At 34.5% G+C, this 27,037-nt stretch overlaps 1 protein-coding gene across 3 annotated transcripts in view; it reads right to left on the bottom strand.

The window, feature by feature from the left end:
* Positions 1–24,284, bottom strand: part of LOC139693740 (TATA box-binding protein-like 1) — a 34,041-nt gene extending 9,757 nt beyond the window's left edge. Inside the window, exons 1-5 of one of the 3 annotated variants that reach the window (XM_071592007.1) lie at positions 24,190–24,284; positions 22,690–23,070; positions 10,884–11,134; positions 9,650–9,744; positions 5,101–5,670 (exon numbers count right to left, since the gene is read on the bottom strand). In XM_071592007.1, coding sequence (XP_071448108.1) covers positions 5,582–5,670; positions 9,650–9,744; positions 10,884–11,134; positions 22,690–23,052 — 798 coding nt within the window. In that variant the 5' untranslated portion in view covers positions 23,053–23,070; positions 24,190–24,284 and the 3' untranslated portion in view covers positions 5,101–5,581. Of the gene's footprint in view, positions 1–5,100; positions 5,671–9,044; positions 9,162–9,649; positions 9,745–10,883; positions 11,135–22,689; positions 23,071–24,189 lie in introns of those variants that run through there. The other 2 variants (XM_071592008.1, XM_071592006.1) reach the window with 2 other exon arrangements.
* Positions 24,285–27,037: the final 2,753 nt, after the last annotated feature.

The following is a 27,037-nucleotide window of genomic DNA, read 5'->3' on the forward strand; positions in this document are numbered from 1 at the left end:
TTTTTGTTTCTATCATTTTTTCATTTTCATTTGCTTCTTATTTTGTGTTTTCATAAATATCATCCATCATCTAAGCATCCGTGGACCCTGAAAGATCAAAATTCTGGGGAAAGGTGATTCACAGCCAAGCACAAGAAAATATGTAAAATATCATGCCATTCATGAGGAAATAGAATGATGAAGATTTTTGTACCCACATTTTACATTTACTTGAGATGATGTCGGCGGGAGTATCAAAATGCACTGGTTGATTAATTTACCATGAATAAGGCTCATTGAAGTAATTGCATTGTTTCAGTTTTTCAGAACTCTAGATCTAAGCCACAGGTGAGCCCAAAATCTGGTGTGGACATGGATACCTTCCGCTGAATGGTAATAAACTTCCATGTGAAAGAAGACACTTTTCTGGCTAGGGAATGGGAAAAGATTAATTCTGATAATAATTCTTCATTCCTATGGATTGTCCCAAAGAGATTTGCTTTTAAATAAGCATTTCTACTGAATATTTACGCAATGTGAATGATTTATCACAGTGTTTATTACATTCATCGGAGAGTAGACTATCTTTTCAGATGGTCGATGATGATGATGAACAATAAAACCATTCTTTCTGAGAAAGAATATATTCAGCTCAAAAGGACAAAATACCTTCAAAGGATAGCACACTTCATGGAAGAAGGAAGAAATACTCTTCGGATGAATGAAAAATTTCTTCATTCCACCCACACCAGGGGAATCAGAGCAATGGCAGCCTCAAATGTGCTATTACTAAAGGGTAAAGAATAATATTTGCACATGTAGGTCGGTAATCACATACCATATTAAAATGTCTTTCACAGTGGTGGACTACTGACCAGAGGCCCGGGTTCGATTCCCGGGCAAGCCTCTCTGGGTACCTGCAGCTCCACCCAACCTGTGTGATTTTTTGGGTACCAGATCTTCCTAAGAAACCATTACCAGCCCAGGGAAAGGAACTGGCCCCCCTACCCTGATGTGTGAATTTCACACACCGTCAGGCTTAGTACTGGGCGAACTCTATCATCACCTACCAAACCGACCTTCGGGTTGATTAATGTTTATGGTTTTACAAGTTAATAAATTAATATTTCCAGATATACAATTGTTAGTGATGCTATAAGATTGTGTACCAACTCCTCCCTGAAGATAAAACTGGATCCATTCCTACGTCTGTCTACTCCTCTATTTCTGCAATTGAAGTCTGACATGAACGTCATTGAATTACCAAGGAGACATGAACGATTATAAATACAGAAAATGGGCCAATAATCTGCCAAATTTACAGCAAAATTCAACCGTGGTAATGAAGGAGGAGGAGAGGATGTTTAGATCAGATAAAGAGGTGGCTGAATGAGAGAGAATAACCTTTTCTGAGAGTAAAATGAAAGTGGAACTGTTACAAAATCATTTCAAAATTGGGAAGCCATAATTAAAAAAAATGCAGTGGATTAAATTCTCACAAGTGGAAGCCACATAGTCGAGTGATTGCCCCTCAATCACCCAAAACTTAACTCCATACAGAATATGTGGAGGCTTTAAAAAATTGCATAGCTTCAAGAAATGTTATCTCCAATACTGAAGATGAGATAAGGTTGGTGGAAGAAAAATTTAGCAAAAAAGTGAGTGGGTGCAAGGAATCAAAAAGAAATAAATGGAAAGGGAAGTGCTGAGTTATACTGTCCCTGATACTAATATAATAAATTTGGACCGTGACAATGACCTAAGTAGCCACTCTGAAAGAGAATAATTTTTTCACTACCACATTTTTATTCCTATTTGAATGAATTAATACAACATTTTCCGGTTCATACCATTGTTTTATAAGGTCTTGAATGTTCTAACATTTTTCTACTGGCTTTAGATATTAAGCGACTCATTATCCATTCCACATCATGCATAATAAAGTTATTTATAGTTTTGGCCAGGAAGAAAAGCTTTGGGAACATAATTCTGTTCAAGTAATTTCTGCGATCATGACAGTAAAAGTAATATTTCTTCAAGAGTTTACTCAAGATTTACATTGATCGTGCCTGAACGTCAATTGGTATCAAGCGCAAAAACAGCATGAAGGGAGGAATTTTTATCTTGTTTGGCCATTTAGTTTGGTTCCCATCTATATGCGCTCACAGTATCTGTGGATACCCCTGCGTCCTTCCACTCCCTGCCATGCATCTCGGTGCCACAACTTTTGTGATAGCTATAACTGATATTAATATTTATGAATCAGTTACATAATTTACCAACCTATAATATATAACATTATTTTCCTTGAGATAACTCTCTTAAGGATCAATAGGAGACTTATTGATCGTTTTTTGAAACATAGGCACTATGGCTGGAAATAACAATACTCATTCAAGACTACATCATAAAATTGAATTTATAGATGGGGCAGATAAAACAAAAGTAATTGTGCAGTACTATGTTGAGCAATAGTTTAGAGACAAGAGGCAATAATATGATATATTTGATCAAGTAGTTCACTGCAATTTCACTGTTGAACACTATATCATCATATCTGTGCAATAAATCCAAGTCCTAAAACTTCTTCTCAAACATTTTTTTAAAGCAGAAATACAAGAGCTACAATACATGTAGAGTGTTGAGTATAAATGTAGTGACGTTGTGCCATACCAAAAATGCATGCGAATACAAGAAAGCAGGATATTAGGGGGAAGTAAAAAGATGACAAGCCACACAATAAATGCATACAAATAAAAAAAAAAGAACACAAGGGGGAAGTAATAATTACAAAATATCCGACATATTTACAAAGATATGTATACCCTAGTACGTCATTTAAAAGGGAAAATCTTATGATTTGCCAAATGCAAAATGATAAGATATGCACTCGAACATGGGTCTATAGTTTGCACAGCTAGTCAATTTGGAGTCAGGGAAGAAGTAAGTCTTATGGCCACAAATAAACTCTTAAACAAGTCTTCCAACAAGGTATGATTAAATATACTAAGTTAAATAAAATTACCTCAGATATCATCACATAATTAACATAAGAACATAAATTGCCATTTTCATCATCAGGCCAAGAACTTTTCAGATCACCCTCTAAGTTTATTTTGGAAGGATTGGTCATTTACCACAGCTTAATGAAGAAGACATTATAATTCATTCTCAAACAATCTATTACTTCTAAAACTTTAAAAACTAATATTCAATTTCAAGTAACGCATGGATTACTCTTATACAATTTTTTTCACTGAGATTGCTAGTTATGCCAGATATCAGAAAGACTCATTCATAAATGCTCTCCTGCAATTAGCATTTATCGTATCTACTTGGAAAGTTACTCAGATAAATATCTAACCAAGCATGTGGCTAGGACAGAATATCATTATTGAAAAATTTATAAATAATTACCGTAAACTTTAATAAAATACATAACTACTTTAGTCTGATCCAAGTTCACTTTCTGGGATAGCCTGACCCCATTTCATTAGTAACCCTTGAAGGAGAGATGACTGACTTTTCAATGCTTGTTTAATCCATCACTGATTACGTAGATTGTAAGGTAACACACCTCGACTGAAAACTGGAATCCACTGTACTTCACCAAATAGGTCGTTGATAGTTGCATTTTAGCCATTCTGTAATAACTTATGATTTGAAATTAAATCTGCAATGGGAGAGATACTAGCTGATCCTCTCAGGTTTGAAACTTTAAGAATTAAGTAGTTTAACATGACAGGATTTATACATTCCAATTAATTAGCTTAAGCCCTTTACTGCACTGTGTTCACTAACTTAAGTGGTGCTCACCTCCAACTCAATTGTTTCATTTAAACTTCATTAGCAATATATCAAGTAATTTCTTTCTTAAAAATGCTTAAACTCACAGCTGTTAACCCATGAGTTGGTATGACATGTTGAGAGTTGGGCTCACCTTGTACTAAGGCCCACAGTGCATAATTATTAGACTTAGAATTGATCGACTACTTTCCTTTCCAGCATTACTTATTTTTTCCCATAAAGTCATATAGTTCAATTTCACCTGTGGATCCCTGGACACATCACATAGATATGAGTCCTTGCCTATCTAGTCAACAGTCAAATCAGTAGGCTATCCAACCCAATAAGCTGTCACATTCTACCACAATAATATAAATGGTAAAATCTTATCACAATAATATAAATGATGGATATGCCAAGGACTACTTGGAGTCAAGAATTCACACCCCTAGGATAAACTTAGGCAACCTATCGCATAACCCTACTTCACCCCTCAGCAATAACCTAATTCATCCATGTCCTTTCAAATAAATTTGTAGGAATTGAATTTTCAAAATTTCTATATTCTTTTATGTCCCCATTTTCCCTTTTTTTACTCTTCACTAGGTTGATATTTAGCAATTTATTAACATCCAAATACTTGTGGGAACCCTCTGTGCAGAGATATTCAATGATCTTGGAAGCAAGTTGGTTTTTAAGTATGTACTAATTGGCCAAGCATGATATTCATGCATCTAAGTAATAAGATATATTGCATGGTGATGTTATCACAGTGGTGCAATCTACATTTCATATGCAATCTACATCTCTGATGTAAATGTGCAATATTTGATTGTTTACATTAATTGTCGGTTGCAAATTGTATCATGGTACTGACATTGACAGATCATATTTAGTAATATTATTCAAAAACATACCAACAGTATTAATGGATAATGTTCATGCATATAAGATACAACGGACAATGAAAAAAACATATCGCAATATACATGTTAACTATTACCCCTCAATTAAAAATAATATAAAAGTGATAATGATAGAGACTGATCATTGAGCAATACCATTCCATAACTTATAGGAGGAGAGATAAAGATATCATTTATTCAAATCTTGGTGAAAATAAAATACCAACCATTCAATGTCAACCTTTAACTTCATAGCATCATTACTAGAAAACACATTATAAAGCCTTCCCTAGTTATATCCATTACCAACAAATCATTCATTATAGAGGCAAGCCATGCTCCTGCATTCCATACCTAGGACTTCTAAACAACTACATATTTGTAATAAAACGTGCTGCAAGTGTATGTAATATAATTTATAATTGCCATATTTTACAGTATATGATCATTTTTTTGTATTTACAAATAGAAGTTACTACAAAAACAGATTCTTTGATTTTTACATGTTGGAATGTTTGGGCCATTTATGAAGCAAACAATTACTGGAGAATTGAACATAATGTCAATGAACACATGAGACATCGCCATCGATTCTGACTTCTAATTTAATGTACATAAAAATACAATGAGTTCTTGTTTATAAGATGTTTAAACCCATTTGGACCAAATATTATGGTCATAAATCAGTCACTCAAAAACATTTTTTAAATGCTACATAATTGACGACTTCTTTTCACTGATCACAACAGCATCAGAAAATGGCACAAATAAATATACCACCTCAATAATTACTACTTTACTCCCACTGTTTTTCTACTTTGTCCAGTCTTTCAATACATATACACTATCAGCCAACTTTCATGCAGTGGATTTCCTTAAGAAAAATTAATACATTTGGTCATTTCCCCCCATTATCGGACTGCATGGTGCACAATACTTTCACAGTATATGAAAATTTGCTCCATAACACAGCTCGAGATAATAAACAAATTCCAGAATTCTGAAATGAATACATTTAGGATCAGATTAACAAGGCAAGAAGAGATTAAAGAACCTCCTCATGGAAAATAATGTTCTCTTCCTCGCAAGAATACAGAATAAAAGGTAGCTTCTTCACATAGAATTTTTAGCTCATCGTGGATGAAACTACGTAAAAAAATGCTCGGGATAGAAGACATGAGCAAAGTCACATTTGCAGAGCTCTAAATGTGGGGCAATATGATTAACTTGAAAGTAAATAAAATGTCAACTATTTCCTAGCTCTTTTATTGAAGGGATGGGTAGATGATAGCTTCATAAATATATTTATCATAATTATATTTTAACAGAGCCATTGTTATACTGCAACAATACCAACAAAATAACCAAGATACTCTTTTTTCTACATGTTCTAAACCTCACATGTGATTATTCATAAGATGAAGATGATTCTGGAATAACCATTAATGTACTATAATTATTATAGACAGCCTATTGGTCGGAGATTGGCTGACTTGGACCCTGAATAATAGTTAACAGTATCTTGTTACAAATAATTCATAAAATCCATAACAAAAAATTAAATTAAGAGAATGTATACTTTAATATAAAATATGCATAATTTACATTTCATTAAATAACTAGCTCCAAAATCTGGTTCAATCAATCACCCATTTAGATTTTACATTATTGTATTGGCATTTTTATTGATCAAAAGAGTCGGTTAAGAAACATTATTCAGTTAAAAATTGCTGAGCAAAAGGGGTACCTAATAACTACCAAGCGACTGAGTGATAATGAAATGTTTTACTTGATACTATACACGTATAATTTATGCATACCAAAAAATTGGTGTTAAGTGTATTAAGCCTATTAATGGTTTAATAAATAAAAATTCACAATAGGAACTTCCATGAACACTAACAAGGATAAGCAGAATAATGCCACAAGTACATTTACCTTGTACTTAATTGGAATTATCTAGTGATGGCCGAGTGTTTTCAGAACATATTTTTACTTAGAGATGGAGTACCACACACAATTTATAGATTTTGACCATTGCTGAAATATCCAAATCACATGAACTATTAAAGATTAACACATATTTATCAAAGCACAAAGACATTGTTTTTTACCCATCGGATAAAAATATCTATGTAAGTTGTTGACAAAAATCATATATCCAGTATATTGTAAACAAAACACAGATACTTTAATTCTAACCGGCCATTTTTGCAAGGTCTGATCACGGTGCATTGTGTGTGCAAGTGAGTTCAAATGTGACTTGGCTAGAATAGACAGACAGTAAGATGAACTAACTCTGATTGACTTTTAAACAGCCTGCCATCACATTGATAAAAATCCTCCAATTGAAATAATGTAGATGAAAATGACTCAAAACCAAGATAAGGGAATAGTCATCAGCTACCATCAGTGAAAATTGTCATTTTTCAACCATTTTGTATCAATGCTTTGTACAAGTAAATGTAAAAAAACCAGAGCTATTCTATTCAGCCAACTCTTCAGTTATAGGTTATCGTTAACAGTGGCAAAAAAGGCAAGATGCTTAAGGAATTTGAATCAGTATACGCATTAGCCTCTAGAGGTTAGTGTTAAAATATTCTACGCATTCACTATTTACCATAATTTTATACAACCTATTAAAATGCCGAATACTTACAAAATGATATACAAAATTAGTTAACTTCAACATGAACTGACAGGGGATTTAAAAATCCTTGAGGATTCAAAATTACTAACTACGTAAGTTCCGGTAAACACTCACCATTTCCCAATACTCTTCATACGGCTCGTGAATATTCTAATTCATAACTTCAAATTGGAATATACAGGGCAAAATTGATATTTATTCACAAATTAAAACTAAAGGCTTTGTCTGGTTTGCATTTGTTCCCAATTCTCATTCTATTATGCACCTACACCTCCCAAAAATATGGTTTATAAATCATTAGATAATAGCCTTTATGCTTAACACCAGAAACTAGGAAAACTGCCCTCAGATCAGCAAAGTTAAGCATCAATAAATAAATGATGAGGCAATAAATCAACTCAAAGATGTTCAAATTAAACAAGGCTAGATAATCCTCCTGAAGATTAAAAAAAAAACCCTGCACTTATCCACTAATGCTGTTTCATGGGCACCCCAGTGCATGCATTTACTAATGAATGAAATGGTAACACAAAAATGTGAAAAGAGGTTTGATGCCGGCTGTACTAACACAATTCCACTGCACTCACTTCCTCCCTGGAGGGCAACACGCTCACCTGCTAACCCCGAGGTTGAAGGTTTGGTTCCCATCTAAAGGAGAAGTGTTTTTAATATATTGGTAATCGCGAGAAGAACTACGATATAAGACGAAAAATAAAGAAACAGAAGAACTTCGTCAAAATGATAAATATACAGATTTCATAATAATTACCGATGGCTTCATATGATGTAGCATATTAATGTAATGCAATGAAAGAGTAGCATTTCAAGTGTCACTAGGTGTAAAGATTTAATTTTCATAATTATAAATTTCAATACGTACAGTAAAAAGGCACTGCTAAATTTTCACACCCGTTCCAATTCATCAACCGTGGTTAAAACACAGAAGTGCCACTGTCTAGGTTCTCTGAAAGCCAACTCAAATATACATACCGAAATGTAGGATGGATAAGGGGTTAGTAAAATAATTCTATCCCTAATATCTGACACTCACCCTCTTTCAATCCACACATTCCTTCTCCCCAACCATGTCGGTAAATATAAATGGAGTCGCAATACAGTTTAGACTGCATTGATAGAGACATTCTTGTATTGAAACCATGGTCAATGTTTAACCAGCATGATATTTAAACAGTGTTTTCACTTTACATTCATTAATAGTGCAGTAACACTCGAGATGTTCATCCAGTTGCTTTCACTTCATGAAATGCTTAAAATTTCCAGACAAAATATTAAATTTTCCCAGTAAGGAAGGTAACTAATTCATTTCAAATGGCAAATCAAAATTGAGTACATACATAATGGTTTTCCTCTATCTCCCCCTTCTTTCCTGATGCTTCTGGCAGCCCCCCCGCAAAACTTGATGCCAATTTTTGACTACATATATATTATGTAAATCAAAACATTGCTGGAGATCCATATTTTATACATTTATATCCTTAAATACATTGTAAACTGTAATCAGCATATCGCGTTCTAATCATTGGCAGAGAATTTAGTGAAATGCTTGCTTTAAAAATGCCAAGCTATTAAAAAAAATGATGGCTAATCAATGAGTTTGATTATCCACCATTTTTGACATTTTTACGAGCAGTTTCTTAAACAAATTTCAATTCCAAAAAGATAGAAATGCTTTAATTGGTCACGTATGAATAAAAATTCATGAATATTAACAAAGTATCCCCAAATTGCCCCACTTTGTTGGAAAGAAAAAAAAACCACTAGTCCCAATTTTCCAGATCACTGGACACCCAAGTAAAGACCATACATGGTTACTTCAATTTCTGTAAGAGTAAAGAAATGCATAAAGATATAATTAAAAAAATAATATTACAGGCAAATAGGAAATCATAAGGAATGAAAGATAACAAAACAGAAGGAGGAAGACTGAAAGATTGTGTAGCACGGCATTTCATGTAAAACATTCAGTAAAATGGAAGTTTTCCAGAATGTGTAAATGGCATATGGAAAATAAAATTTCAGATGCCTACAACAAGTCAGCACAATTCATGTCATACTTCTTAGTCTGGATGTATTAGGTATCTGTAAGGCACTAAATACACGCATGGATACAAAAACTCCAATACTGAAATTCACTGATGATAGATTCATCAGTGGCAGGCAGGAATATGTACTTCTTGATTACCATATTCTTTGAATACTTAGATCATGAACTAAAGACATGTAATCAAGTCAAATTAGAAATCATGTAAATATTACAGTACATACACAATGATTAAAAATATAAAATATAGATTAAAGTTGTTCTTACCAGTAACTGTAACACTTCCTGTAGAAAATATCTTCAAGGTAGCTTTAGGTTCTTTGAGCTTGTATGTAACTCCTGGGTGCAGCTCAGGTTCATAGCTAAAACAGAATTAGTTATCACTCCTCTATTCATGTATCTTAGTACCGAATATCATTCATAATTCTCATAACACAGAAATATATTACGGAAATAATTGAAATTATTTTGAAACATTTTAACCACATGTGACCAAAATTTAATGGCTATCAAGTCATTTTCAATGTGACTTGTGATTTCAGTTTTGCCCATACAAAGATTCTGCAATATTAAACTGTGAGCAGCATGAAGTGTAAGTATGAAAGAACAGGCACACATCATTTTGCCAAAGGAAGAACTCACTTCCCCGAGCAGTAATTTCCACTAAATAAACTTAACTATTCACCAATTAAAACACATAATTAAATAATGAAATTTTACATACAGACTATTTTTTTAAAAGAGAGAATTTTAAATATTTTTTTAATTGTTAGCCAGAAGTAAATGTTATATTTGGTACACAGCCCTCCACTGTAGCCAAAATCACACAAGAGCACACGCCATGTCAATATCTTAACAACCGCTTCATATTATAAACTCATTGTAGGTATCACTTATCTCAACATTTCAATGATGGAAAAAGTTAATAAACAACATTTTTAACAACTTTAAAATGGTACAATCATAAAAGATTGGAAATCAAATGATGCCTAAAAATTATTTCTTTTAATCATCTCAGGAGCTCTGGAACATTAAACTGAAGTGTTACCCATTGGATTAAATAGGGTAATTTGGCAACTTTACAGTAGATACCTACCATTGAAATGTTTATTTTTTAATCTAGAAAGCATTATGAGGCACAGATAGTACTTATTTCCATTCATTAGGGCTTATTATTTCATGAAAAAATTGTGCCTATTAATTACTACAGTAATTATACTAGGATCATAGGCTTGGATAACTATTGTTGAAAAGAAATTGTTGATAAGCAGCATGTTTTAGTCATTTTGTTGAGTGGCCTTAAAATATTTCATAACATAATTTTAAGGTGAGAAAGCCAAAAAAAACACCAACATATTTTTTCTCTTGATAGACAGGATGATTTGCTTGAACATGAAACGTATTCACATTAGATTATCAGCATGGAAGGAATGTGGACTAAACAGTCTACAAGGTATTAATATGGCCATATTTAACAATCCAGCATATTTTATTTACTCACCTAGCAATTCCTCTATGTCTCTCGGAGAATGAGGACAGTCGTATACCAAATGGCATACAACATGTTCCGAGCACATTAACAACTCGAAAATTACTAAATTTAGCATTGAATCCTAGCTTCTGCAAGCACCTAGCATATCGGCGAGCTGCTACATGTGCAGCCTCTTCACTGGTTGCCCCTGTGCACGTGACTTTACCAGATGACCATACTGATGCAGTGGTATAAGGTTTTCTAATCTTCATAGTTACCATCTGATGCAAAAGAAAAGAAAACATTTATATTTCCCTTCTCTTTGACAGCACTATGAATGAGTATTCAAAATTCTTTAATTTAAAAGGTGCACAATAACAAAAGAAATTGGCATACCTTCAGTTTAATTATACAGAAATAACAATTATTAACCAGATTATTGTCAATCATACGAGGGGCATCCGGAAAGTAGTACCCGTTCGTGCCGCATGAAGTGCTGACGACGCGAGTAGCCGCTGGACGAGGTCAGATAGCTTCAGTGGCTTGTCTGCCTTCTCTGAGCCAAGTTGCGTGACGCTAGCATTGCCTGTGTTGTTTCTGTGATTGTTTACAATGTTTAAAAAAATTGAGAACGCCGCCAGTTGTGAAGTGAGGGCAGTGATTAAATTCCTCAATGCAAGAAACGTTCGCCCATGTGATATTCATCGCCAATTAAAGGAGGTGTATGGAGACAATGTAATGGACGAGTCGTCTGTTCGGCGGTGGTGTCGCAACTTCAACATGGGGAGGGGGAACACACACGACGATGAGCGTTCGGGGAGACCGTCTGTCATTACAGACCAACTGGTGAGCTCAGTTGACGAATTCGTGAGGAACGATCGGCGCGTCACAATTGATGACATCTGTGAGCATTTTCCCAATGTTTCTCGAACAATTGTTCATGAAATTGTTAAACACCATCTGCATTATGCAAAAATTTGTGCAAGATGGGTCCCTCGCAAGCTTACAGATGAGCACAAAACCAAGCGTATGGCTGCAGCACTGACGTTTTTGGGACGTTATTCTGATGAAGAAGACTCTTTCTTGACTCGCATAATTACTGGTGAGAAACATGGGTTTGTTATGCATCACCTGAGAGTAAACGACAGTCAATGGAGTGGCATCATGCTCATTCACCAAACAAACCAAAAAAATTCAAGACAGTTCTGTCCACCAGGAAACTCATGGCAACCATTTTCTGGGATCGACGAGGTGTATTGCTTATTGATTTTATGGCCCGTGGAGACACTATTAATGCCAATGCGTATTGTGAAACATTAAAGAAATTACGGCGGGCAATACAAAATCGGCGGCGAGGTCTATTGTCTACTGGTGTCATTCTCGTTCATGACAATGCCAGGCCTCATGCAGCTGGGATAACACAAAAACTTTTGCAGCAATTCAAATGGGAAACTTTCGACCATCCACCGTATAGCCCGGACTTGGCCCCTTCAGATTTTCATCTCTTTACAAAGCTTAAAGACTTTTTGGCAGGAAAAAGATTTGACAGCGATGAAGAACTTAAAGAAGGAGTGACCCTGTATCTCAATGAGCTGGCGGCGAAGGACTATGCAGCAGGAATACAGAAACTTGTCACACGTTATGACAAATGCCTTAATTTGCTTGGAGATTATGTTGAGAAGTAGTTTAAAGTATCCTCTTTCAAATAAAATTTTTTATGTTTGTTAATATTTACTTTTGTGTCTTTATTTCACGAACGGGTACTACTTTCCGGATGACCCTCTTAGAATTATCTCCCTGGTTGCATTCCCATGATTCTTCTATTACAAAATCAAATTTTTTAAAAACTCATTTACTCAATATGGCATAAAAAGCAGTTTTTTTTAATTCCAAACAAAAATTTGTACAAGAATTAAAAAACTGAGTAATATGGCATCACCATTGAAAGCACTTTAAATAGAAACATGAAAACATATTTAGAGATATAAAAAGTGATTGCACGGCAACGGTTTTAGAAATAAGTGATCAAACAGTGACATTTTAAATGCAAAAAGTGACAAATAGCTCCAGATAACCCAGATATTTTTGATTATTGAGTTCAGTATGAGAATAAATGAAAAGAAAATAATATTTTATTAGAAGAATACATATCTCCATTATTCTCACTCTTAGACTCATCATCAAGATGTGTTCTTCCCATTGGCAGTGATTGCAAAGTTTCCCCCTTGACTCCATTCTCAATGGCCATTAAAGCTACACATTTCACTCTTCAACTTTCACACAACCACAATACTTTCAAAACACCAATCTTCAACATTAACCATTCCTCTGCCTGATTACCTGACAGTTCCTCTCTTGAGCCTCCTTGACCCCTACTGCACTCACACTCCCCATCTCCACACAACGGTATTTTAAAATGAGGGACCCTAATCTTAAATGAATAGCTACCCATTACCCCTGTATGTGGACATCAACGGAATTCCACCATAAATGAAGTTATGAATTGCAGTGGAACACATTTTGGAAATGATTTCCAAAATGAAATAGTACGTAAATTTTCACATCCTGGAGCAAAATGTTTAAAAATCAAAGCAATAGAACAGTGGTGCACTTTGCCTATTCAACTGTGGAGATTTTTTGCCACAATAAATGGCAGGATTTTTTACTCAATATTCAATGATTCCCCATTTATGAATAATTGTATAATCAAATCAATCAGTCAATTTTTGCTATTACATCACATTCTTACTGAGCCAATAAGTGATCAAGAGCAAAAATACATGGGATTCAGGGAAGAGAAATTATAAACATAGTATATAACTGGTATTATCAAATGGCATAATGCAATAATTCATCCTATTTTTTCCATCGCCAAAATATTTTCAGTGAAAAATACAGCCATTTTTTTCAGAAATCACATAATATTCATCCTAGGTTTACCATTTGAAGTAGATTATTATTTGCTACAATCTCATACTTATATGATTTTCTATTGGAATTTTTATTCAGCAATGATTTAACAAGTCAGATTTCTACACATGTACGCAATAGCATACAAAATACTTATAAAAATGTTCACATATTAGTAGCAACAAAATGTTTTTATATTGATATTCCTAACAGTGCTTGACATGATTATTTTCTTTTTGATCAGAACATAATAAAATGAATTCAATTGTTTCTGGCTCAACCTTGTGGAAATTCATTTTGATGAAATTAAGAATACAAAGTAACTTTCCACTGTCCTTTATTAGCGTACAACCGGTTTCTGATGATGATGCTTGAGCGTTGCAACCGGTTGTACGCTAATAAAGGACAGTGGAAAGTTACTTTGTATTCTTAATTTCATTATAATAAAATGAAGAATTAATGTGGCCATGAATATGTACTGATTTTTTCTATAAAGTACAATGGACCTAAAAAGTATTAACTTCCAAAGTGTAATGACGCAAAAATTGATAGGTCTTAAGGTCCGGAGACATTCACAAAGATTTTCTTGGGTAGACAATTTCAAATTTGAAAAGTTGAATCTCATGTCAATGGATGCATGTATCAGAGCTCATTATTTCAATTCACTTTAACAATAAAGCTTTCCTCATCATACATGCGATAAAATTGATGCGAAGGAATGGTCAGTTTCAATGCTAACAAAATATCCTCAAGCTGTTACAATTTCACAGATTTTAGTAAAATCTTGCTTAAATGGGACAGGAAGAGTGAGATCCAGAAAAAGCACCTACCTTAAGCCTTCTCTCAACCTTACTTATCCTGACCTATTTAAACAAGGCATCACAAAACCCTGTGCCATTGTGATCACTTGATGATGTATTAGAACTGAAACGTAATTTTCTTTCATATTAACAAGCACGCAATACTACCAAGTGAATTTTTCTAAAGATGAAATAATATGAAAGTATATATTTGAATCACTTGTAATCATCATTTAATATTTCACTCAAGTCATTTTGAGCAAGCTACTCTTTTTACATTTCTTACTTCAGAAGTACGAAGTTGAACGTGGCTTCTGCCTCTATTGCAAAGTAGTCAATGATGACAGTTTATAGAAAACATAGGAAAATTGCCACACTAGCTATTGAGATGCTTGAAACCTTGTGTTTGAGAACTATGAACAAACAAGCACCCAATGCGATTACATTATTTTTTGTACCTCCTCAGTAGATATCTGAAATCACACAAACTGATCTCACCTTGCTTCAAATGTCTTTGTTAAAAGCAACATACAGCAAGAAGAATTCACCATCAAATTATCTAAATTTAAACACTTATAATAGCTCTTAACTATTGACTTATTATTTATTATTATTAATATTCTTTGAAACATTTATAATCATGAGTCACACTCTTCTGTACTTGATATTATACACAAACACTTATTATTAGGCATACAAATTCAGAATTCAAAAAAATGCTGGGGTATAACCACTAGCTTTGCAATGTCAGTGATATTTTGCGGCATGATTCAATTCCATAGAATTTTGGCTGAGTTACTTCAAAATCGAAAATAATGAAGCTTCATACACCAAATAAAACATCTGCATACCTGACAACCATTTCCCCATCAACCTCAATTCTCAGCTCAAGTTCCCATGCCACTTCTACGCTTTCCTCAGCATATAGGTGTCATTACTTAAGCATTTTGATTCATATACACTTTTTTAACATGTCTCCTGTCCCTCCAGTCTACTCCTATACAGTGGAGCACTTTCATTATCTTTGTTCTCTAAAATCTGTTGAACAGCTTCTTGAAATCCACATTGCACATAAGAAATCTAGGTTAAATTTTTTAACATTAAGCCTGTATCCAGAAACAACACTACATAAACGTGTAGTAAGGCTACATGAACAATAGAGGTACTTCCCCTGAAATCAGTCATCACAGACATAACTCACTAGTCTTCACTAAAATCACTAGTCTTCTAGTTGGTTTTGAGATGGCTATGTAGTAAGATTTAAAATATGCAGTCATTTCTAGCAACATTTTCCCCATCATATGGGGAACATACCTTAGGTATGTTGAGACAAGTGAAAAACAAATTGAACTGGCAAACTACTACTACTACCACCACCACCACAGAAAATGAATTTACATGCCCAGGACCCAATCGTAGTAATGCATACTTATGCCTTTTATACTGTTTTTATTAAATACCACTTCCCGCAAAACTCAATGGTAGTCTCCCTGCAGTCACTCCTTGTTCATAAGCTATACTTTTCCATCCCCCTAACTCTTTAATAGAGAGACTGAGAAAGTTCAAGATCCATTTTTCTGTCCTTTCAAGAGAGTCAGTGCATCTGAGCTTCAAATGCATAGTTAAGTATTTTGATAAATTAAGTATTTCCTTGCTATAGAATGCTCTTAGGATATATGTATACAATTTGAAATTGGGCTGTTAATCTTGCAATTTAAGGGCCTATGAATAGTAATTTACACCATTTGAAGGGGTCTTGTACTTGAGGAAACTAAAATGACTCAAAGCTACTTTTTCTTCTTAATTTACCTTTTCTATAATTTTCAAGAAGTATCTATTTTTTAAGTTAGGAATTTGAATAACAATGGAAAAAACTGATTACAGGTGGCAGGTATTAAAGAGTTGACATAAGATGGCTCGCAGTAAATAGATTGACATTCTGGCAACAATACCTCTTAATGGTTGGGTATGGGCCACACATGCTGGATATTAAGCCAATCCTTTCGGAAGAAGGGCTAACTTGCTTATAGAAATGAAAGCAGACCTGGGGTATTATTAATCTTTGGTTTGGTTCGCAGCAGTCTGGCGACCATATACCAAAACTGACCTATGGAGTGATAACTGTTAGCATGGAATGCAGCATGTGAAACATGTAATGCAAAGGTTTGCGACATCGCATATTATAGCCTTTCTTTCGCATAAAAATCACGTCAAAGTTTGGATGACGGAAGTCATGACAGGTGGCATAGATTGTATAGGAATGGCCCAGATGGAAATGACAATCTTACATGGACTAATGGAACCTGTTATGTCAGAGGTTTGTGAGGAAAGGAAAAGCAGCTGGGAGAATGAAATGAATGCAAGACAAATAAATATTATGAGTACATGAAACAAAGCACAAGAGCTATGACATTATGAGTGATGGAAATTGATTGGAATTTCACGTAAAAATTAATGATAATATAGAAGCTAGATAATTTTAGGCTTGATTCTGAATACAAGGGTTAGGATACATGTAAGTTAATACAAGTTAATGCTCTCTAGATTACTTGCTCGCAGATGGTGTTATGAAATTTGTGATGCAACTTGCTAGCTATCAGTGTGGAAAAAATTAAGCAAGAAGGGCAATTTTTGGATAAAATTAAGAGAATAGTTGAATGATTGTGACCCTGATGAAAAAATAATACAAATAGATGCTTCTTAAAGTGTGGTTGGACTATTTGCAGGCACCTTATTGGATGATATTGAAAAAATGCTATTTCAGTGCATGCATGGAAAAAGGATTGCCTGGATTGTCTGAATTCATGTATTAAGCATTCATTTATTCATTTGCAAACATGGCAGAAGCAAAAGAGTAATTCCAGGAGCAGTATTAATTTTGTTTGATATGATGAGAGATTGACATGTTTAGTGAAGGACGTGACGGTAATGAGAGGTGCTTAATGTTGAAAAGACCATTTAAATTAGGTAAGTTTGAAAAATGAATTGAGGAGAAAGTGAGTAAAAGGAAAAATTAAAGAGCAAAACATTAAGAGTAGAAGTGATAAAGCTACAAAAAACAATAATGTAAGAATACATCCTCAAGGATAAGCTGGATCAAACTTTAGCTCATGAGTAAAGGGAATAATACATATGAAGGGAAGTGTAATTAAGAATTTGAAAGGAATTATAATTGAATGATTTGAGCATGAGTAAAAGAATGAGTTGGCACAATGAAAGGCGATGTCTGGTGCAAAGAAAAAGTGAGAGAATCTGTGAGTACCAAAAAAAGAGGCATGTAAGAGGATGATAAGCTGAAGATGATGGAACTAAATATAGCATCAGATGTTTACACAGGGAAAAAGTATGGCTGCAAAAACTTATTTAAAAAGGAAAGACTGCAAATGGCCAAATCACAAAAAAATGGCGAGTTACTTTCAAGTAAATAAGAAGCTGCTTTAGAAATGGTTTAAAAGGGAGAAGTATGGAGACCCCAGAAGAATGACCTGATAACGAAAAATTATTGTGACGATGTATGGGATGGATGTGGGATTGACACTGTTGGATAAGTATTTTGAGGATTATTTTAACGGTAGTGTCAAATATGAAAGCACATCAAAAGCAAATTAGGTGAAAGTGAACAATGGAAGCTTTATAAGAGTGAAAATGGGATTGTAACTGCAATGATAATTTTGAAGATTTGAGAAGCTACAGGCATACATGGTATACTTATCAAAGAGTGTAAGGGCAAGTTACTTATTACTCATCTGTGCAACTGGATTAGCATGCATTTTCAAATATAAGCTGTTCCAAACAATTGGGATAATGTAATAATTTTACCTTTGTAGAATTGTGGGGAGTCAGATGAGACATTGGAATTAGAAACCAATAAGTCTTTTGAGTACAGCAGGCAAAGCATTCTGTAAAGATTGAAAGAGAATGGAAAGTAACAGATAACACGCTCAAGGGAATGCAATGTGGTTTGATGCCTGGCAGGGGATCCTTAGACCACATGTTTACTCACCTAGTACTTAAAGAACTAATGGATAAGTGAAAGTGTATTGTGCATTAGTTGGTTTGGAGAGGGTATACCATTATATAAATCGATGTAAGTTGCGGAAGGTTTTGAAATAATAATGATTAAAAGAGAAACTATTGAATGCTATTAAAGGGATGTGTTAAAAGAGTTAGAAAAGTGTTCGAGTGGCTAAAACTGTAGTAGAGTGGCTGGTTTGAAATTGAAGTGTGGTGTGATGCACAATGTCTCCTTCACAATTCAATGCTTTTATGTACGTGTGTGTGAGAGATGCTGCATGGACAAGGTAGGCAAAATGATTAGAGATTCAAATATACTCATCCTTCTACACACCAGGTATTGCTGGATGGCAGCCCCTGAGTTGTATTGGTTAGTTTTAGGGAGGCAACAAAGAGAATAAAATGAAGGGGGAATGGGCCTAGCATGAAGGTAGACATGCTTGGTAAGATACAATTGCAACAATGACTGCATAGTGGATATATACATGGACAAATGGATAAGTTTGTATTTATCTGTATAATGCTTACAAAATATGGTCGAACAGAGGAAGATGAAGGGTTCCTCAAATAATTCAAAGAGCTTAACAAACTCAACCAATTACCTCACAAGCACTGACCCATGTGAAAGGGCTTTCCCTAACAAAGTAAGGTCTAAAATATTTCCAAAATATATTGTCCCACTTTTGATAGTATATCGACATAATGGGTTAGGAAAACAACCATGAACCAGGGGATTATACATTTGAGTAATGCCCTTATCATACTTGAAATACTCACAAGGGATGGGAATCCTGCAGGGGTCAGCAGACCACTACAAAATTTCATATTGTGCGAAAAATATAACTCACAAGATCCATTTTAGGAAAAGGATCAGTTAGGCCACATTTTTCATGGTTATTTAACTTTTTCCTATCAATGAGAAATATTTCCACAAAGTTACAGAAGATAAAATTAACCTTATATTTTAAACTTAAAACTGAGATAAGAAATTACTTTTAGGCTATCAAAGGTGAATTTTTCAAAAGAAGTACTTGAATATGTAGTGGTCTAGAGTTAGACACCAGAATAAAAGGCATTTGATGCTCTCAGTCTCAATTCCTTACCTCTAAAAATCAGCTTTTTTACAATATTCCATTTAGCAGTATCAATTAAAGTATGGCTCAGTAACATTTCTTAAATTTTTTAACTGTTTTTCAATTGATTTATATTAATTGTCATCAAAACTATAGCTTTTTAATGGTACTTGGCTGCCTATAAGTTTAAGATTATTTTTTGCGCTACCTTAATTTTTCACTAAAACTGGCATTGTTTTTCCCTCATGCTCTAGGGGACAAGAACAAAGAAAGAGCTAGGAAACCATCATTTCCCATTCTTACAGAATCTTAGATGATTTTTTATAGATAGGAGAGTGATTAGCCAAACAGCACAAACAGAAAAGTTTAGCCCTTTCTCCAAGTAAAATCTCAATCAAATGATGTAGATCCCTACATCATCCTGCAAGTACTGGGGAACAATCTGGGATGTTACTAAGTTTCTGCTGAAAATAGCTCATAATAGGGCAAATTGATTTATCTATCCGTTCTAACCATTTAATCTTTTCTTGTATATGTTGTTTATTTTTAACTCTCAGGTATTCTCTTAACACTACCAAAACAGCACAGCAAATCTCTACCACTCCTCTACTGCAGGTGCATACAATTCAGATTCTTTCACTACCTATTTCTTACTCACTCTATCCTATTTTTGCAATAAACACTCCTTGAGTATTGAATTGAAACTCTTACTCACTCTATCCTATTTTTGCAATAAACACTCCTTGAGTATTGAATTGAAACACAAATACTTAGCTTTCCACAAAATATTTATTTGGATACAACCCAGAATTCAAAGTAAAGCAACATCATCTGGTGAACAACTAAATATTTGTTGTAGTAACTTCAACACACGAATGGATTCCACAAAGTTATGCCTGAAATAACTAACTCCTGAAGTGCTCCAAGACCCTTCATACAAGGGAGTCAAAGAGTAATCTAGTGTAAGGGAGTAAAAACCATTACTTAAATTTCTCAGTTTTGGCTGCCATTTTGGAGAACACACTGTTCACATAAAAAAAATCTTTTAAAAATGCTATGTTTGCTAGCCACTTTATCAAATAAATTACCAACCTATATTATGCTGGGTCTTATTTTCATAATGGGCACCTTAAGCTGATTTCCTATGCATATACCATGAAGGTGAAACCATAGAATCACACAGACACAATTGAGCATCAGCATGGTCACAATCTCTTTTGAGTAAAATCCAATCCATCAACTGAGATTCAAGTTCTATTTACATGGAGTCTGGTTGTCAATTAAGTCAAAATTAAAGTGTAAAAATATGTCATGAACCAAAGCTTAGGCTATGAACAGGGAATATAACTTCCACATTATTTTCAATCGTGTCATTCCTGTCTAAAGAAAAACTGGTGCATCACTTCATTATTTTCATTATAAAGTTATACATTTTCCCAGGGCAAAGTAAGACAACCAACAACTTTGGGATTAACCAGAATAAACACTGCCCCTTTCATAACAGGACTAGCAGATGGAATTTCACCAGATCAACAGGGAGAAAAGTGTCAAATTTGGGCAAAAACTTGAGGAAACCAAATTTGTACTCAACTACATTTAAGTCATTGAAATAAGTGTCAAAGAAATTATGACAAGCTAATAAAGGTAGAAATTAGATATGAAAACTATGAGCAGGAAAGATGAAACAGAAGAAAATTCATGATTTATAAACGAGACTCACTTTGAAGCATTTTTGGGAAAACATGTTGATTTCAAGCAAAATGATTGACTGAAATGATAACTAATAACTCAATTAAGATCTAGCAATTGCTCATGTTTGCAAGTACAAGGCTTAGGGCATCGAAAATGAGTTAGTGTAACAAATGAAAAAAATATCAGGTGTCAAACTGAGTTAAGCAATTTCAAATTGACTGAATTCAAGATGAACAAACCCAGTCATTGTGTAGTTATGTTAGTTAAAGAGTCAAATCCAGGTACGGAGTCTCTCAAGGAAAAGAAGTCACAATACAATACACAGATTGGAAAAGGGGATTTCTTCCAACTTTATTTCAGCTCAGAATGCAGGATGGCACTAAAATAAGACAAAATCCGGCTGAAATCTCAAGTTCTAACTTTAAAAAACTTTTAATAATGATAAGAATTGATCCTTTGGCTTCTGAAATAAGATAAATTGATGACTTAGTACATTATGCATAACATATTCAAGAGAATAGTTTTCATTGATGTTCTTTTCAGAATTGAGAGAATGTTTCTGAGACATCCTAATTGCTTCTTGGGTGTAGTGTAGAGAGAACTTCAAGTGTGATAATCTTGACTGTTGGACAAAACAAAATTGTGGACCCCTTGTTGTCTTGCATTAAGAGTATGCTAATGCTGCCACTGTATTTCTCTCAATCTTCCCCTATTCCCTGAAAATCCTACATCTTCAGCACCTACTTCCAGTGCCACTAACATTGTTGTATATACACAATTTTTCTACATAAACGGTGCAAATGACCTCAGCTGTCAGTCACATGCTCAAATAACTACTAGTAGTACTCAAATGAGAGGGTTTACTATGGTTATTGAATCTTTGTACCAGTTTCAATGGTAATTCCTAGTGGGCAGGAATGACACTTCCTCCCTGTACTTAGTTATTCTCCTGGATTGGGGGAAGGGATGGACTATGATAGATGGGGTCATGGTTCGTAAAATAGGATAAAGCCAAACTCTATGTCAGTTTGAGTTTAGGTTTAGACAAGTATCTTTTTGTCTACCGAAATTAACACACGGGTATCTCACTCATAAGGTTGAAATCCACATTTAGGAGCAGTAGCAAATCAATTCACATGCAATAGATATACCACTTCCAATTCATATTTACTCTGTAAATTTTGCGTCCCCAATCATGCACCAAGACTTAAAGCTGGCCCAAAAACGTTTTTTTAATTGATATTCAAAACAAAGTCTAAATATTGAACACAAATTAGATTGCCAATTTGATAAATTGAACTCCACTAATTCAACCAAAAACTGATGTAATCGATAATTTTAACTTACCCCATTCTCACGGCGGTACTCAACATTAGCTCCTTGAAGAGCAATTTGTCGAAGATTCAAATGACAGCGAACACTAAAGCTGCATACCACGTTGTTAATGACAATGTCTATTTCAGGGGCAGTCTCTTCAACCACCGCATTCCCACAAGTATCAACTCCATCATTTAAAATGTCTTGGCCTTGAATAACATTATTTGTTTCTTCAGTGCGATTTACTTCTATAGGAGATTCCTCTTTAATATCACCATCTGCATGTATAATTGCTATTGATTCATCTCCACCCTGTTTAACTCTTTCCACATGGCTAACCAGGCTCCCATTTGCCAGGGGTTTAAGCCCGTTTTTCTGTACCACGGTAGCCATTATATGCAGTACCAGTTTCTGCAAAAATAAATAATAATTAATTGAAAGAACAGTGGGTCATCATATGATTTAGTTTAAAATATTACAGCAAGCATCCAGATATTTTCCACAGAACTATGGCCTTTTAACTGGAGCCATTTAATTCCGCAAATAAATTTCACAAAAACAAGTAATAATTATCACCAATGTTTCCCCAAGCACAAGCATTACAACGTTATGCACTTCGGTTTAAGTAATGTTCTTTTGATTCCTAGTAAACACAGATAAAAAATGCTCAGGTGCTTTAAAAGTGAAAAACGGCTGAAAGTACTTAACAATAAACCCTCTGAGTTGGCGTTCAAAACAAAAACCCCTATTTAAAATACATTGATGCATACGCCATTATGACAACCAACACCCACGGGTAGTTAATTTGAGGAGGAAAACTGGAAGGTAAGATTACTCAAATTGGGTTTTAAAACTGATTTCATCTTCTCATAAACAAATCACATATCCAAACGGCCCTAAATAAGTTGGATGAAGAAATCTATACTACCGGGTCAAAATGTCAGACTACAACGGGCCTCCATTAGCGGAACTAAAAGCTTTATTTTAGAATAAAATTGAACGAATATCCCTAACCAGTATTTCATGGCGTTGAATCATTAGAAAACATAATTTTGTCAACTTACTATATTCGCCAAGACGAAGACTTTAACTCCAACAACAAATCAGCTGTTCGTATTCACATCTACCCAAAATATCAGTGCATGCAAATATATACTCAATAATGCAACAATTTAAGTAACAAGGCATAAATAAATACTTCCCTGCACAAAAATTACTAAAAAATTACAGTTTACCGAGGATCAATGTAATTCAGCAATTTTATCGAATGACCTACTCGTTAATTTTTCATCCAGCGTTCTATTTCAAAAATGCACAAACGCAAACTTACTATTATATGATACTTAGGGGCAAATATTGAATTTCTGAGCACTCAAAATTATTAGAAACCACTAAATTGCACAAAATGATGAACTATATCAGTCTAACTCCCCCCATGGGAAAAACGGAAGTGTCACTTAGCATCAAATAAAAGGCCTCAAGGCCAACCACCGGCTTCAATGGAGAAGTACACATTATTATTACACTCACCAAATAAATTAAACGCTAATTAGTCGCAAATTCATCATGAAGGCTTTATATAGACACACACCCCGTCTCCATCTCCATTGTCTTAAGCTCATCTACCTTCATCACGGATGTTACGCATTGCGTGATTGGGCGAGAGCAAGTATTTTTATCGAATTACACAGCTCTTTTCATGAGCTGCTTCCTGGATGAAAAACATCACTCCAGGGATTTCGTCGTTTTAGAAAAAAATAATTAAACACTACCAAAAATAATAATATTTCACGTTATTAATGCAGTTATATCATATGAGTATTCTCAAAATCAATTTATAAATTATTCTCCCTAGCTATATCTTTATTACAAATATTATAATTTTTTGACACATGACTTTTTCATAAAACATTGTCAACAGCGGCAAAAACAAATCTCAATATGTAGTGCAGGTACAAGTACCTCTGCATAAATCTCAATGGCAACACAAATTGTTTGCTAAATATTTTTAAACTATCAAATTTTATTGTTACATGATATTAAACAAAAGATTAGTCAATATGTAAGACGTATCATAGTGAATATTAATTTCTGTAACTTCTAACATGGTTAATGATGAACATGAATTTTTTCCCCTTGAGCTATCATTGGTATTCTCTCTCAAATTCAAAATGTCATTAAATAAGATAAAATTCATCTAATCTCAGCACGTTGTTTTTTATTTATTTGACCAAGATAGATTGCTGATACCATACAGTTGTCAGCAAAAAGTTTACCCCCATGCATCAGTATATTTTTATTGAAAAATATAACAAATGAGAAAGAAATAGAAAACTAAGTAGTCCTTTGTAATGCTCTTAATATCAGTAATTGGTATCACATTTCCTGAATGTCTGGCAATTGGATTGGTTTTTTAAATGTATATTTTTTAAAAGTATTTCCTCTTTTTTTCATAAGTGAAAATGTTTTACATACATTCGAGAATATTATGCTGCTAAGCATATAGCTGTGTTGATTTGATAATCTCAATACATGATTGCATCAAATTTTAGTTATAAGATTGGACCGCAAAAACACAATAGGAAGGATGATGGCATTTCTCCAGTGGAAAATAAATCCATAAGAAACCAAGAAAGAAATCCATTTTATACGTGAAATAACTAAATACTTCTTTTCTGATCCATAAGGAACTCCAAATAAAAATATTTTTCTCTGCATGAAATCTTTTTAATAAGTGCATTACTACTGAATGTATATTCTGCTCACATTAATCTTCCTTATGTCATGTGAAAGGGAAAAAATACAGAAGAGGCAGCTGTATATTTTGGGAGGGACATGTTAACTAGAGGTCACTGATTTTGGTTAAAGACAGCCACAGATTTTGAATTGGGCAAGACCAAGTTTAGAATGGTGCCCATCAAGGGGAGTGCCTTTTGCAGAGACATTAGCAGACCTGATCAAGTTCACCTACTCAAGAGGGAAGAGAGGATATGGGCCTCCCGTTCCCGTTCTAATAGCTGTTAGTGCATATCTCCTCACCAAGTTAGCACTACTCATTTCAGTAAGTATGAGTCAGTTTGAGATAAACTAAACACACCTGGATAATAGGCCTCTGAGTGTATATAGACAATATATTTACATATTTACATTTTGTGCAGGGCATGGTAGTCCAGTGATTAGAACTCAGGCCCACTGACCAGAGGGGCTGCGTAAGTACCCTCAGCTTCTCCCACAGAGACTGAATGCCAAACACAATTGTGCTTGGCATTTCAAAAAGTAATCAACTTAGTGGTTATTCAGGGGTGTCTTTAGTGAGTTTTACTGTCACTTATCAAAAAAAACTTTCAAAACTGATTACATTTTGTTTAAGGAATGATATTTGGATTTGAGAAATAACAGGATTAGAATTTCTCCACTGTGAGAAAGAAAGGAAAATAATGAAAACTATGGATATGACCCTAGTCTTAACGAATTAGGCATGCCAACGTTATGTGACAACACAACATTTTAGCATGTTTTTATATAGATTAGAATGTAAAAGGAGACAAATAAGAGGGTAGCTACAAGATGAAATGTTAAAAGGCTTTGTCTAATCAAGCCCATGACTAATTAGTGTTGATAATGATGATAAATGCCCAGCAGATAGCTGGGGGTGTGGAAACTTGATAATGTATCTCAGAGAGAAGGGAAATAAAGTTGATGGTGTAGGTCAGTGGAGTGCGCATGGAGCAGACCAAAAGCTCACCCTAGTTCATTTCCCATGCCTCAAACATTCTTAATATCTCTACTACAGGTTTTCTAAATGGAAGATTTGAGACATAAGCAACACACTCAGCATTCAAGGCTCAACTTATGAGTGACCTTAGCAGGAGAGATATGAGAATCTTGCAATAATATCTAAAGTGATCATTTAAACATCAAACCCAGACATAAAGTATTAGGGGTATAGGTTTTGACTGCAGATCAAGAGGTCCTCAGTTCAAACCTGGGTACCCCCTAATTTTTGGCAGCCGCGGTGGTAGTGGGCCCATGTCCTTGCCTGCCAACCCAGAGGTCGTAGGTTCGATTTCTTTCGGTTTACCTTCGCCTAGGGCTTGGGTGTTCCTAATCGTCTTTAATGTAAATATGTAAAGGGATTAGGTGTAAGAAAGGACTACTGAGTCTCAATCTTGCCCCAATATAAGGGTTAAATGGAAGAAGGGACCATTTGGTCTCAATTTCCCCCGAATAAAGACCACTATCTATCTATCAATATAAAAAAGTTTTAAACACATAAGATTAGTTACCTTTCCCAGAGAACTGAAACAAGTAATTAAGTGCATACATACATCCCTCAAAATGTTTGCTCATGCTTAAAGAGTCTCTCCTCCTGGTCCTG

The sequence above is a fragment of the Hetaerina americana genome, unplaced genomic scaffold (genome assembly GCF_022747635.1).
Source record: "Hetaerina americana unplaced genomic scaffold, ioHetAmer1.1.p SCAF_5, whole genome shotgun sequence".
NCBI lineage: Eukaryota > Metazoa > Arthropoda > Insecta > Odonata > Calopterygidae > Hetaerina > Hetaerina americana.